At 47.5% G+C, this 14,667-nt stretch overlaps 1 protein-coding gene across 5 annotated transcripts in view; it reads right to left on the bottom strand.

Moving 5' to 3' along the window:
- The window catches only part of GLRA1 (glycine receptor alpha 1), a 76,811-nt gene that overhangs the window by 31,315 nt on the left and 30,829 nt on the right, over positions 1 to 14,667 (bottom strand). For 2 of the 5 annotated variants that reach the window (XM_036240605.1, XM_036240606.1), the window contains exons 2-3: positions 14,492 to 14,619; positions 9,233 to 9,300 (exon numbers count right to left, since the gene is read on the bottom strand). In XM_036240605.1, coding sequence (XP_036096498.1) covers positions 9,233 to 9,300; positions 14,492 to 14,619 — 196 coding nt within the window. Of the gene's footprint in view, positions 1 to 9,232; positions 9,301 to 14,491; positions 14,620 to 14,667 lie in introns of those variants that run through there. The other 3 variants (XM_036240608.1, XM_036240609.1, XM_036240607.1) reach the window with 2 other exon arrangements.

The raw sequence follows: 14,667 nt of genomic DNA, 5'->3' as shown, positions 1-14,667 counted from the left end.
CCTTTGCCCCAACTACCAGTCTCAATGTGGCTGCTGCTTTAATTTCGTAGTTGTAGGACTTTCATTCAGCTTGATTTCAGGCGGTTCTGAATGGTGGCTATTCTGTAGTTTAGGTGTAATTTTGATGTGGTTGTGGGAGGAGGCGATACCATGCTTACCTAGCCACAGTCTTAACCAGAAGTTAGTCCTATGCTTTTAAGTAGTACATTGTATTGATTGGCTCCTTTAATTAATAGTGTCTTATTTATTTGCTGCTTTTTACTTTTCAAAGCACCTGTACATTATTTTTTTTCATGAAGTTTGGCATGGAAGAGAAGACTCTTATCCCCAGGGGGTAGATGTGGAAACTGAAGCCCTAAAAGCTCAAGTCCCCACCATTAGTTACTGGTAGATCCAGAATCGATAACAACGGTGCAAGTAACACTAACAGACTGAGCCTTTACCATATGCGGGGAATACAGCTGAGAGCTGTAGGTGTGTTATTTTGTCTTTACAGTAACCCTGTGAGGTAGTTGCTATCATCATTCCCATTTACAGTTAGGAAATCAAGTGACACAGACGTTAAAGAACTGTTTCTGACACCACACAGCTGTAAGTGGCAACACTGGGATTTGAACCCAAGATGTTAATGCCAGAGCCCAAGCACTTAGCCACTAGATGGCACTACCTAGGATCTCCCAGAATTGCATTGAGTGACAGCTTTTTTTTTTTTTTTTTTGAGAGAGCGGAAGGGAGAGAAAGAGAGAGATAGAAATATCAATGAGAGAGAACATCGACTGGCTGCCATCTGCATGCTCCACACAACCTGGGCATGTGCCCTGACTGGGGATCGAACTGGTGACCTCTTGGTGCATGGATTGATGCTCAACCACTGAGCCACACTGGCCGGGCTGAGCTCCAGTTTGATGACAACTCAATGCCGTTGGATACTGCCTCTGGCTGCTGTTATGTACCTGTGGATTGTAGAGACCCACAATGAGCAGGAAGATGAAAAAGGGCAAAGGACAAAAAGCCTCTGCCCCAGGTCCAGTAGTCCACTGGTGCTCCTACTCATTCCTGCTTTAACCCTCCAATTTGACCCACTGCTCTTCACTCAAGTCGAGTGCTGGTGACTCCCAGGTCCTGACTCATTGCCTTGTTGTCTCCACATGCCTGCTGTGTACCTTTAACCTCTCAGTCACCACCCTGTCTGGTGCCTTCTCATCTGGGTCTCACACAATCAGAGCTACATTTGTTGGAAAGAACTGTCGATGGTTTGAACCAATGGAGCAGAGCATCTCTCTTTGACTCTAGGGGATCACTAAAGCCCAGCTTGAGTTTAATTATTGCATGAACATGCTAATAGCAGCTACTTTTATGGGGTGTCTAACACTTGATGAAACTTTATATGCATTGTATTTCTAAACCTTTCATCAACCCCGCACACTGGGTATTATTACATTCATTTTACAGGGCAGGAAACTGAAATTCAGAGAGGTTAGGCAGAGGTTAAGAGTCTTGTTCCAAGTTCCACAGCTAGTAGGTGCTAGAGCAGGGATATGAAGCCAGGATTGGCTGGTGCCCAATTTTACATCCTTGTGACAATTGCATACTGCTCCTCCTTTTTACAAACCAAGTTCCTGATGACTGGGTTAAAGACATGCAGTAGACGTAGTGCATTGGCGCCTCACTCAACCCATGTGACAGGTTGGCGTGTGCATATCCTGGTAGTCAGTATCAGGGGGGAACTTGGCTTTGGCATAGCCAACAGGTGGATTCATAACTGGTTGCCAAAGGTTGCAAACTGAAGGGTGGATATTCACCTCAGAGAGGAAAGAGGACAGTGTTGGCAGCTTAGGCACAATAGTGAGATGCCAACCAACTTGGAAACGTGGAAAATAAAGTTGTTCTCCAGGAGTTAAACCAACAGAAGAGGTGAGTATGCAGTACAGCGGCGGGGCGAGGCCCAGCGTCAATCACAAGGACCCCTCGGTGATTTAGGACCGGCATGTGCTTGTAGTTTAACAAGTGCGACCCTAATCTATTTTATCATGTCTTGTTCAGAGAACTGTTTTACAAACACGTGGGAGATATTTATTTAGTAGTATAAGAAAGGGCCGTTTGAGGAGCAGGAATCTGGTAGTTGGTCATCTAGCGTCACCTGGGGGCCATGGTCCCTCTGTCTGGGGAAACACCGGCTTTTTGTCACCGGAAAGAGGATTTCAGAATGGCGAGGTGAGGATGGTTTCTTAGACCTCTTTCTCAAAAGGCCTGGATAAAATTTCCTTTAAGATGGTCTTTTTCTCCAGTCCCAGGTATGTCAAAAGTAACTTTTGGTTGGCTTCCCTGGCACTCAGGGAGCTCGTGCCCGGAGGACAAGAGCGTTCCTCTTATCAGAGTGGAAAGATCCATCGTAAGGGGAAGTGACTTGACGGTCTTATTTGCCCGCTTCGGTCTTTTGTGGGTTCGATGGTCAAGTCAGCCTTCCTGAATGGGATCTGATGGAGAGCCAGCTCTGGGCTGCCACAAACTCCTGACGGTGATGCCTCCCTTGCCGGTGTGTGGGGGGAGAGTCACCCCACAGATGCTACCAAGACTGCCCATAACAGACTCGGATGGCGTTTGCCAGGGCGCTGTCTTTGGCCTTCTCTTTGTCTTCCGTTGACCAAGGCTTTATGGAGTGCTGAACCATATCAAACTGGATGACATTTAATAGACTTTCTCTTGGTTCCCCCACCCTGAGAGTATAAGACGTGACTGAGCGTTGGCTGTGCAGAAAGACTGACAATGTCGTGGAAAAAGCAACCACAAAAAGGGTCTCATCCACAATAGCAACTGACCCATAAAATATCTAGGAATCAACCTAACGAGGGAGGTGTGAGTTGTATATATTTAAAAAAATCCTCTAAAACTTGAAAGGAATACCTGGATAAATGGAGAGACATACCATGTTTATAAAATATAGTAAAGATGTCACTTCTTCCCAAATTAATCTATAAACTCCATCTATAACATCGGAGAGAATTTCTATAGGCTTTGACAAGTTGATTCTAAAGTTCACGTGGAAGAGAAAATGGGCTGAAAAGGTCAAGAAAATTTTGTAAAAGAACAACAGAGGACTATCTCTGCCAGGCATGGAAATATCATGTGAAGCCCTAGCAATCAAAATAGTGTGCTGCTGATGCTGAGACAGACAAACAGAGCCATGGAGTAATGAACTGACACTAGAAACAGAGTAGGTGTGTATGGGGATTTAGTGTATGAAAATGATAGCCTTTCCAGGCAGTGGGGGGATAATGGCGACTTAGGAATGATGTTGGAAATATGTAATCAGACAAAAGTAAACCACCACCAAATATTTGACAGAAAACAAAACGAAACCAAACAGATTAAGGAAGTATATGTAAAAAGAAAAAGAAAAAGAACCTATAATATTATTCAAACTGTTTGAATAATTTGAGCAAAGATGCTCAAATTCACTAGGAAGCTGGAATGAAAATAAAAAATGACAGTGAAGTACTATTTTAAAAAACTCTCACCGGGTAAAATAAAAAATAAATGATAACATCATGGTTTGGTAGGGTGAAGTGAAGTGGACACTGTTGGGAGGATAGTAAATTATTGAAGCTTCTTTGGAAGTAAGTTGGGCAATAATATCTGTCAAAATAATAAACTGAAGTGCATGTATTTTTTTTTTTTTTTTGATAAAGTAATTCCACTTCTGGAATATATCCTAAGGAAACAGGCAAAGACTTACACACAGGAAAATTCATTTGTAATAGTGAGCAGCTGCGTAGCCTAAAGGTCCATCAGGAGAAGGGCGGTTAAACACCGTAAAATGGTGTCCAGACCGTGGGATTTTACAGGCAGGCCACGGAGTCGGGAAACATAGATTAAATGATGTTGTCATATGTTGACTATAATAAGAATGGCCTGTTACATTTCCAAATTTGGTGGTGCGTGGAGACTTAGGAGTGAGGTCGACCTATACGTAGTGACGTGGACAGATCCCAGGACACGGAGGAAGGGGTTCGGGGACTCCCGTTGCTTAGGGAGCCGCTGTGCACTCCTGCCGCCCCCAGGTGCAAACCTGGAAAGTTCCTGCCACTGGGACTACGTCCACGTCACCGGGGACACGGGGTGCACAACCAGCTGTTCGCGTGGTTGCACAGGCAGGGCCCTGGCCTGGGCGTCTGGGGCTGAGACGTATCTGTGCCGTGAAGTTTCCTTTTAGCTCCAACTTCTTATGACCTTTCTGATCCTTTTCCTTATCTGCAAACTGGGGATAACATGTCCTGCCTCAGGGGGGTTGTGAGGTCTAAATGAGATGGTACCTGCAGAAGTGAGTACACACCGCCTGGCGCACAGCAGCATTCAATGTGTGGTGTTGGACTCTGAGTGACAGGGAAGGAGTCTTGAATGGGAAAGTGGCCCACATGGTTTGGCTGGAGGGATCCAGGGGAGAAAAAGCTGAAGGGAGGGGAACCCTTGGCTACTGCAAAGAGCACCGATTCCATGCTCTGCGACCTTCTGACCTTGCTCAAGTGATGCTACTGCTGTAGTCATGAGTCCCTTTCTGTAAGACAAAGAACTGACTTAAACCATTTCTTAAGTTTTTTGTTAGTTCTGAGAGTTTTAGTTTTTTTTTCTCCCCGTAAATCATCTACAAAGCAAATGAAACACATATAGATAATTAAGAACACAGTGGGTGGTGGTGGTCGGGGGGTGGTGGGGTGGTGGGGATCGCAGTACTGTGGATGCATAAGCTGGGAAATGGCAACGCCATTTGGGTTAGCTTTGATGAGTAAGAAGACACCTCTGTCCCCTGTGGACCACTCCCAAGAAAGCATATCACTGCCAATCCTTCATCTCCCGTCTAAGATCACTGACCGCCCCCTGGGGGCCTTCTCCTCTGGGTTATCTCTGTTATCACTGTTCACTGTTTTCCCGAGGTGTGCTGAGGCTGGCATGATATGATATGAATTTGGATTTCCACATTTTTTTCCCCCTTTATTGATTTTAGAGAGAGAGGAAGTGAGAGGGAGGGAGAAATAGGAACATGGATGAGAGAGAAGAGAGAACATCAACTGGCTGCCTCCTGCATGCCCCCCACTGGGGATCAGGCCCACAACCTGGGCATGTGCCCTGACCGGGAATCGAACCAGAGACCTCCTGGTGCATGGGTCGACGCTCAACTGGCTGGTCTGGATTTCCACTTTTTAAAATTTTTTATTGCTGATATTCTTTTATTTTTCCTCTAATTTTTTATTAATTTATTTTTGGTACAGATGTTTCTCCTTCCCCTCCTCCTAGACCTGGATTTCCACTTTTGATAACACTTAGGTTATTGCGTAAGTGCTTTGTGGGTCTGTGGTCCCCTGATTTCCCGAGTCTGTGCTCTTTGGTGTTACGGCAGCATGATGCAGAGCAAACACCTGTCTGTGGGTTAACTGCTGCCCAGTCACTATCTCACCTTCCTCAGCTGTGTAATGGGGACACAGGGCCTGCCACGTCTACCTGAGAGAGCAGTGTACGACCAAGGGTTTGGTGAAGGAATCAAGGGAGAGGGAATGTGGAGTGTGTGACAGTTCTAAGTGGCATTCAAGAATAATAGCTGCCATTCCTATGTGTGCTTGGTGTCAGGCACTGCGCCTAGCACTTTCTAAGCTGCATCTCTTTTATTTTATTTTATTTCATTTTATTTATTTTTTTAAAATCCTCACCCAAGGATATTTTTACATCCATCTTCAGACAGAGTGGGGTGGGGGAGAGAGAAAGAGAGAGAGAGAGAGAGAGAGAGAGAGAGAGAGAGAGAGAGAGAAACATTGATGTGAGAGAGTCACATCAGTTGGTTGCCTCCCGCACGACCCCAACTGGGGATGGGGACGAACTGCAACCGAGGCAGGAATGGAACCTGGGACTCCTTGGTCCACAGGCTGACGCTCTAACTGCTGAGCCATACTGGCCAGGGCTATGCTGTATCTCTTAATCCTCACAACAGGTCACATGGTGAATATTGTTGCTATCCCAGTTTACAGATGAGGAAGCTGACTTAGGGTAGCGTCTTGCCCGGGTCACAGAGCTGAGCCTCAGCTTGTGTCTGGGTGTGGAAACCTGTCTCTGCAGGAAGGCACATGCAGCCAGAGTGGGGTCTGCTCGGGTAGACAGAGACTTGGGGGAGGGGGACTAAGAGAAGTCTTGGTCAAGATCTCACAGCTAATCAGTGACCGCTCTGAGGCTTCAGTGTCCAGGGTCTCGATCACCATCATCAAAACATTTAGAGCGTTTCCAAAGTTTCATTGCTGTGCTAGACACTGTCCTGCACATACGACCCATCTTCACTCGATGACATCAGTGTGTTCATCACTACTGGGACTTTACAGGTGAGGGAGCTGAGGTTTAAAAGACACGAGGCAAATCAGCTCCTTACATGTGACTCCAGAGCCTGGGCTTTCCATCAGCACACGAAGTAAGGGCGAGCTGCTATCTTTCGGGGGTCTGTACCAAGGAGCCAGGTCTGCGTGGTCATTTCAGGGAAACAGCGGGAGTGGCGGTGGAGTGCAGATATGTGCACCTGTCCTCAGGTACCCGAGTTCTTTACCTGGTGGTCCCTGATGGGGCTCGATAACTATTCATGGTTTGGAAGAAGACCGGAGGTGTCAACTCTCATTGCACGAAGACTATGAGGAATGCAAATGTCAGTGCACCTCTGATTGGGGAGGGAGAAGAAAAGCAAAGGGCTCATTAGGAGCTTTTACGAGAAATTCATTCAAAGTGTGGGAAGGCTCGGCCTTTTGAGCTGGATACCCAGTGAACAGCAGCCATGTTTGCTCCTAGTCCAGAGGGGCTCATTTCCATGTGGAGATAAGGATCCTCGTTTTTAGGAAGTTTGAGCAATTGCTCTTTGGATATGGGTAGGGGCTACTTGGTTATACCAGGGCACAGACAACAGTGTGGTGATTCTCAGAGGGACAGGGGGGTGGGGAGAGGTAGAAGAGGGTAAAAGGGAATAAATGGCGACAGAAGAAGACTTGACTTGGGGTGGTGAACACACAATATAATATACAGATGATGTATTATAGAATTGTACTCCCAACAGCTATGTTATTTTATTATCCAATGTCACCCCGATAACGTCAATAAAAAGTAAAAAAAAAAAAAAAAATTAAAAGACAGATCTCTTTGAAAAAGGATAGATTTTTGGAACATTTGCCCCATGGCCTACAGAGCCCAGTGATTTTTGCCAGTCTGGGGCCGAAAGGTTTGATGTAATCTAATGTTTGGGACCAAATGATGGTTTGAACTGACGGGCAATATATCTGATTTGGTTTATTTATTTTAAGAAGTTATTGAGCACCTGTTATTAAATCCCCGTGCTAGCTGCTGAGGTTACCACAGGAAACGAGACAAGGTTCTGTACTGCAAAACACTTACATAACAGCCAGGAGGGACAAGTACGCAGACGGTGGCGGTACTAAGTGTAAGTGCCATTGTGGGACTTGTCACATGCGTCATGAGATCGGGAAGAAGGGACCCATCTCAGTCTTGGGCCAAGCCCATATATGAACTCATACATACATGTGCACATGTGTTAGAGTGTGAAGACGTCCTGTGGAGGTAATTCCAAGCAGAGACTTAAAGGAGATGAGGAGGTGGCAAGGGAAAGGGGGCTGGAGTGGGTGGTCTGGGCAGAGGCTTCCACAGCATCAACAGAAGCTGCAAACCAGAGCGCGAGAGGGCACCGCTGTGTGGACGAAGCAGCTCCCCTTCTGAAGAGGCAGGGGGAGAGGAGAGCTGAAGCAGGGCAGGCTCGCAAGGGGCCTTCTCGGCTTTGTAAAGGAATCCGAGCTGCAGGCTGAAGGTGAGGGGACCCTGGGAGGGGCGCTAGCAAGGGCGTGGCATGGTTGGTTTGTGTTTTTGAGAGACCACTGTGTGAGAACGAATGGATTGGAGGGGCCCAGGTGAAAACTGAGAACCCTTTGCAGGAGTGTAAACAAACCTCTTTGGGAGCCTGAAGCAGGGGCAGGTGGATGGTTGAGAGGACTTGAAGGAGGTAAAATCTATAGGTCTTGGTGACTGGTTGCTTCTTACTCTGCTCATAAAGAGAGGACTATATTTTATTTATTTATTTTAATCCTCACCCAAGGATATGTTTATTGACTTTAGAAAGAGAAAAAGGAAGGAAGGGAGGGAAGGAGGCAGAGAGAAAGACAGAGAGACATCTATGTGAGATGATGCTCCAACCAACTGAACCACCCGGCCAGGGCGTCAAGAGATGACTTTAACTTGCCTTAATTAGGGAAATCACTTCCTTCAAAACAAGTACAATTGCTTATTTTTGTTTTCAAGGACCGAGAAAAAAAATTTAAAGTATCATTGTATTTATTTATAATTTTTTTTTTTTTTATCCTCACCCGAGGACATTTTTCCATTTTTTGTTCAGGTAGAGTGGGAGGGAGAGAGAGGAACACACAGAGAGAGAGAAACATCGATGTGAAAGGGACACATCGAGTGGCTGCCACCCGCACAACCGACCAGGGCCGGGGACAAACTGCAACCGAGGTACGCGCCCTTAGCAGGAACCGAACCCGGGTCTCTCAGGACCGCAGGCCGACGCTCTAACCGCTGAGCAAAACCGGCCAGGGCATCATTGTATTATTTATAATTATTAGTGCAATATTTACTCCTTGTAGAAATATGAAAAATATAGAAAAGCTTAAAGAAGAAAATAAAAGTATCCATCAGTCTGTGATACAGGGATAAGTGCTATTAACATTTTAGTATTTTTTCTTCTAGTCTTTTTTTTCCCCCTAGTGTAACTGATTTAAAACTTTTTACTATGGGATTTTTAAAATACATACAAAAGTAGAGAGTAGAGTAGAATTAACCCATTATGCCCATTTCAGCTTCTGTAACCAGTCTTCTGCTATTCCAAAGTTGAATTTGAAGCTTATGAGCAGGTTGTTGCATTTTCTTTCAATCTAAAACTTTAGTCCATTGATATGATTTTGTTTTTGTAGTCCTAGGTGTTTGGTTTGTGCAGGCCCTGCTGGCTCTCTGGCCATTTTCAGATGTATGTCCTCACCTAGAACATTGAATAGGACAGTGAAAACGGCCAATTGCTATACCGCTGGAGACCTGCAAACACAGCAGATTCCCCACCTCCTTGGGGAGGACCAGTGCAAAGGGTAAATGTATCAGGGAGAGAACTATGCCCCGTAGGAAACAGCAGCTTGTGTTTCGAGTCACTCACCATAGTTGTCTCAGCAATGGAACCAAAGCTGTTGATGAAAATGTTGCAGCTCACGTTCACCGGGGGACCTGCCAATCAAGAGAGATCCCTGCTTAGCTGCACAGCCAGGAAGAAACCCACAGGACGGGACCCGTTCCTGGAGCACAGACCTCAGGGATGGACACCCCTCGGTGAGGAGGCCCTTGCTTGTTCTCCACCCCACCCCTGAGCATCTGGGACTCCCAGCCACATTGCTATGCCAGATTCCTGGTCCCCAAGTGAGCACCAGGTACAGAGCACCAGAGTCTGGGCTGAGATGTACTTTTATTAACACGGGATGATTCATCGTCCTGCCATATGGTTGAAATCCCTTCCCCAAACCCCATCGGCTGCCTTCTAATTTGTGGCTGAAATGTATTTACGGCTCCAACATTTGGAGGCCATCTTGGGAATCGCAAGGAACAGCAAGTTTCTTGCCTTGAACTTATGAACCAAGAATGATTGCCTGAAAAGGCGTTGATGGGAATGACCAGCCAAGGAGTCCAGAGGGAACCTCTAGGGAAGCCCCGAAGTGTGTTAAATACTTTCCAGGCAGGCTTTTTGAACCCTCCTGCAAAGGACAGGAGAAAAAACCAAACAGAGGGATAGTTGCTCTTTGGGATCATATTGCTAGAGGGACTTCTGTTCAGTTGAAGCTGAATATCTTCATTTTATGCAATTAATTATAGCAGCTAGCATTTATTAAGTGTTGCCGTTGTTGCTCGGCCGAGAGGTTTACTAACATGATCTCATTCCGTCCTCTCAACAGCTCCATGAGAACACATGGTTATCACCTGCATTTTACAGATGGGGACACAGAGGCTCAGAGAGGTTGTTTGTCCTCAGCCACACAGCTGGTGAATGGACAAGCCAGGGTTTGAATTCAGATTTATCTAATTCCAAAGTTGGTGGTGTTAATGGCTGACTGATAAAAAAGGGGTTCAGAGAAAGGAAGGGGCATGCTCAGGGTCCCACAGTGGCAGAATCCAGGATTTTAAGCCCTGAGCTTCCACATCTGTCAAGAGGGCCTAACTAACCTGAGGGGAATGTGGGGCCATGGGTAAGAGTGACATAAGCCATGGGAGCCTGGGTACAAGCGAAGTTCTGGAGGGTGAGGTATTAGAGGAAACCTCAGGAAGGTGATGCCCTTGAACTGACCTCGAAGGTAGATAAGACTTGGATAATAGCTCCTAATCCTGCACATGAGGATTGCACTGTGCAACTGGTGAATTTTTCAGGTCCACTTTCTTGTTAATTCCCATGAGGTCCTGAGGTAGGCAAGGCAGATTTACTAGCCTTGTTTTTCAGGGGGAGTAGAGTCTTAGCGACTCCTTTGGGCTTACAGAGCCAGGATTCGAACCCAAGTTTTCTGATTGCGGAAAGAAGGACGCAGATTTCCTTGTGTCCTGCTACCAAACCCTCTGTGTCCTTCTTGAAAAACCAGCCCAAGCATTTCACCCAAACTCGGTGAAGATTTCCTTTGTTTCAGAAATCTTGTTGTATAGGGCGGGACTCAGTCTTGTGGTGGGAATCCAGGGTTCCCCCCAGGGGGTGCCAGGATCCCGGGGTTTGGACACAGCTCCAGCACTCATTGGCTGTTTCACCTTAGGCACACCCCTTCCTTGTTCTGGGCCTCAGTTTCCCCATCAGTCTAGGAGAGTCGTTCTTGATCTGGGCAGTCACTCTGAGCTCCAGTGGTTTGAAATTCCCTTATGGAAGCTATTCATTCAAATGACAAGGTTATAGGATTTCAGGGCTGGAAGGTTTCTTAAAGGTCACCCAAACTGATGTGCAGATAGGGCTGTCTACACCTGGGGAATCACCTGGGGAACCAGTTAACCTACAGATTCCTCGGCCCAACCCCAGACCCTGTGAACCCAACTCTTTGGAGATTAGCCCAGAACTGTACTATAATGAGCTCCCTGGGTGATTCTCGTGCACAGCAAGGTGTAGGGGCCACTGCTGTCGGCCAGCTGCCCATTCAAAGCTCAGTGCTTGAACACCTCCAGGAGTGGGGAACTCATTCAATCATGAGCAGTCCTTTCCACAGTCAATAGTCCTGTCTGCTAAAAAAAATTTCCTTCTGCTGAGTGGGTATCTGCCTCCTTGTCACTGCCAGCCAAACAAAGGCCCACTAGGTTGCCTTTTTCCTCATTTCGACTCAGACCCAGGTTTTTCTTTCATTTAGCCTCATGCCATTAAGATGCCCCAAAGAGTTACTGCCTGTGCCGTGAATGACAGACACAGACTTCCCACCAGCCCCTGCAGGTGTCTGGTGCTGTGACTCCCTACAAATCAGGTCCTGATTTATGTGTGCAGGAGGGCGCCAGCCAAAAGGACCCCATGGGGAGGTGAGATTCATTGACATAAATCTGAAATTAAATTATCCTCAAGAAAATTACAATCTGGCTGCCTTTGGCAGCAGGATAATGTATATATTTCATTAAATATTAAAGTTTAATTTTGCTTTTCTGTATGTGCTTGTATTGGGCTGTGCCCCTGATCTTGGGAACCACTGTCCTACACGGGGTCTTAGGGATGGTGCCGGCTATCAGAGCTGGAAGAGCCTCGTGCTGCTGGGTCAGTTTACAGATGCAGGCACAGAGGCCCAGCTACATCAAGTGATTGACTCTGGGTCACATGTGTCGGGTAAGTAGTGGGAGTCCTGGAATCCGACCTCGGTGCGCTTTTCCTTCCCTGTTGCAATTGTCCCTGACGCTGTGCTCTGTGGCCCGAGCCCGCTATGCCTGGCCTTCCTGTCTTCGGGATCCTATTCATGTCTGGGTGGAAGTGTGAAGGGACCATGGAGCTCAGGGCAGGAGGTTCCCTCCTCATGCCAGTTACTCAGCCCTCCACACCAGGGAGAGTAGATAAACCTTGCTTCCCAGCTCCCAGGTGGGATTCCGGGAAGCTGCATGTGCTCAAAGCCTGACTCGGAGGGGACTGAAGGGGTTGGAGACAGTGCAGGGTTGGGAGAAGACTAAGATGATCTAGTTCTGTAGATTTTTGGGCCCCGGTGTTTGGAGTAAAGCTTTCAGAGTGGGGAGAGGAAGGGCCCTGATTCAACGGTTTTATAGTCTGTCTGGGTGAAATTTTCTTTCTTAAAGATGTTCACTGCTAAGTAAGGAAGTCAGTAAATAAAAGAATAGGCAAATAAACACATACACAAATGACTAGCATGAGGTAAAGAATCGAGTCAGAATAGCCAGCTGGGTTAAAGTCCCTATAGCTTTGAGAGCATGACTTGGGAGTCATTTAACTGCTCTAAGCCTTAGCATAGTTGTTGGTTCATCTGTTCATTGATTCATTTATGAAAGGCTTAAATAAGGGCCTTTTATGTGCCATATACAATGGTATGCACAAAGAAGAGCTAACACATGAACCGGGGTGCATGCACATCCCACAACTAAGTTCCTCCTTTCTCAGGAGAGCAAGACTGCGGCACTCAGGGTGGAGTTCTGAGAGAGCCCACTAGGGGGCACAGCGGGCTGGAATTCCTGAAAACTGGATGCAACGTGGTTTGGGGACACGCAGGGGATCCGACCTGGTGGTCAGTTCTCGAATGTGTTTGATTTGGCTAACGGTGTGGCTAAAAGATGTGATTTAGCTGCCAACTTGGAAGATTTCACAAAACCCCAGACTCAAGTCTTATCTTGGAAGGCCTGCTGCCCAGGGCCTGTGTGCCTACCAGGCAGCTATCACTGGAGCCGAGAAGTGGCTGCCCTTAGACGAGCCCTGTTTTCTATTCTCATCTTCATCCTGCTTCACTCCTGTGCCATAACTGCCTGGTCCTTCTGGGTGTTGGAGATAGAGACCCTGGTGAAGGGCTTGGGCCCCAGGCTATGACAGCAGCCTGGGTCCTGACTTGTCCTCGAGGGGACCAAGGTTAGTAATGGTGCTGGGAGATGTGGTCTCAGGGTGGGAGATGGGCCCAGACAAACGCCGTGTGTCTCCCAGACCATTTCTGTTTGCAGAGCACTCCGAGAACGGGGTACAGTGAGCAGATATTAGGAAGATGTCACCAGCTGTCACAGCCTTGTTTGTTTTTGGAGCTGAGCCAAAAGGAACAGTGAGGAAGGACATGTGAAATCAAGATTGATTAGGAGGCTGACAGTGGATGCTTGAAATAAGGTTTTTGCAGGGGTGCTGGGAGGAAGATCGGAGTGCACGGGCTCCCTGGGGGGTCCTAAAGACTACCTGCAGAATTCTGCTCAGCAGTTCGAGATGGTCACAGCCTCCTAAGGCATCGAGGGGAACTGGTCCCCTCTCCTTGTAGGTGTGGAGATCTCACAGGACTGTGAGAGCTAAAAGAAATTCCTCAGGTCACTTTGGTGAGGGTTTGGAAACTGGTTACCCGTCACAAGCATGTTCTGTTCGAATATTCATGTTTTAAGAATCAGGAAAGTTTGCACAAATCTTGCTCTCTGGCTCTTCTTGGAATGCTGGCTGACCTGGCAACATTCCTGCGGGGTACCCACGGGCTGGGCCAAGGAGGTGCCGCCCCCTTAGAGGGCCTGCACCTGTTTCTCCAGAGTCTCTACCACTCCCTATCGTCTTCCTCCCGGCTCCCCTCACTCATTTAAGTTACCCACCTGCTTCCTGTAGGCCCTTGAGATTGGGACTCTGATTTAGACGAGAATGTTTCAAAAGTTATTTGTTAATCTCCAGGCACCTTTCAGGAGGTGAATTTTAGTTGGAGGCCTCTTATCTGAAACACTCAGAGGGGGAGCTGCTCTGGGGAGAAGCAGGGGCGAGCCTGCTTCCTGTGCTCTCAGCTTCTCCCTTTTGGGGCACACGGTGGAAGCCCCAGGGCTTCCATGGCCTTTAAAGACCACAGATACGCCCAGCTCCATCACCGCAGAGACGAGGAGACCGGGGCCCAGAGAAAGGAAGAGAGTTACCAAAGTTCAGAGAGTCCGTGTGTGCCTGACCCCACACTTGACCCCGTTTCTTGACATTCTACATGTGTCTGTCTGTCTGTTACACCAGAGGCAGCGAGTAGGTTTTAATTCGGACACTGACTCCTGGCAACCAGAGGCACTGTCGTGTTAGACTCTGAGGCTTGTTTGGTTGGGCTGGGTGGTAGGGGACAGACTGCATTGACTGACAGTGTCTGCCTAGGGCAGAGGCAAGAGTCCTGGGCTTCCTACCACGTCTTTACCACCTGCATCCAGTACGTGCTGCCTGCTTCTTCATCTAGGAAAGCAGGTGCCTGGGGATCTGGAAGGGAAGTTTCTCTACCTTTAAAATTGGGCCTGATCCTGGCATCATATCCAGAGGTTCTCCCCATTAGCTTATCCAGGAAGTCCGAGGGAGACATAGGCTTGGGTGCGGAGCGGGCGGCTTCAGCCTCCTTAGAAGCAGCAAGGCTAAGAAGGGAGAGAGGAGAGCAGAGGGTTAACGAAGGCCCGTTCTCA

The sequence above is a fragment of the Molossus molossus genome, unplaced genomic scaffold (genome assembly GCF_014108415.1).
Source record: "Molossus molossus isolate mMolMol1 unplaced genomic scaffold, mMolMol1.p scaffold_m16_p_4, whole genome shotgun sequence".
Taxonomy (NCBI): domain Eukaryota; kingdom Metazoa; phylum Chordata; class Mammalia; order Chiroptera; family Molossidae; genus Molossus; species Molossus molossus.
The sequence above is the reverse complement of the archived record's forward strand: the minus strand, read 5'-3'. Positions and strand labels throughout refer to the sequence as shown.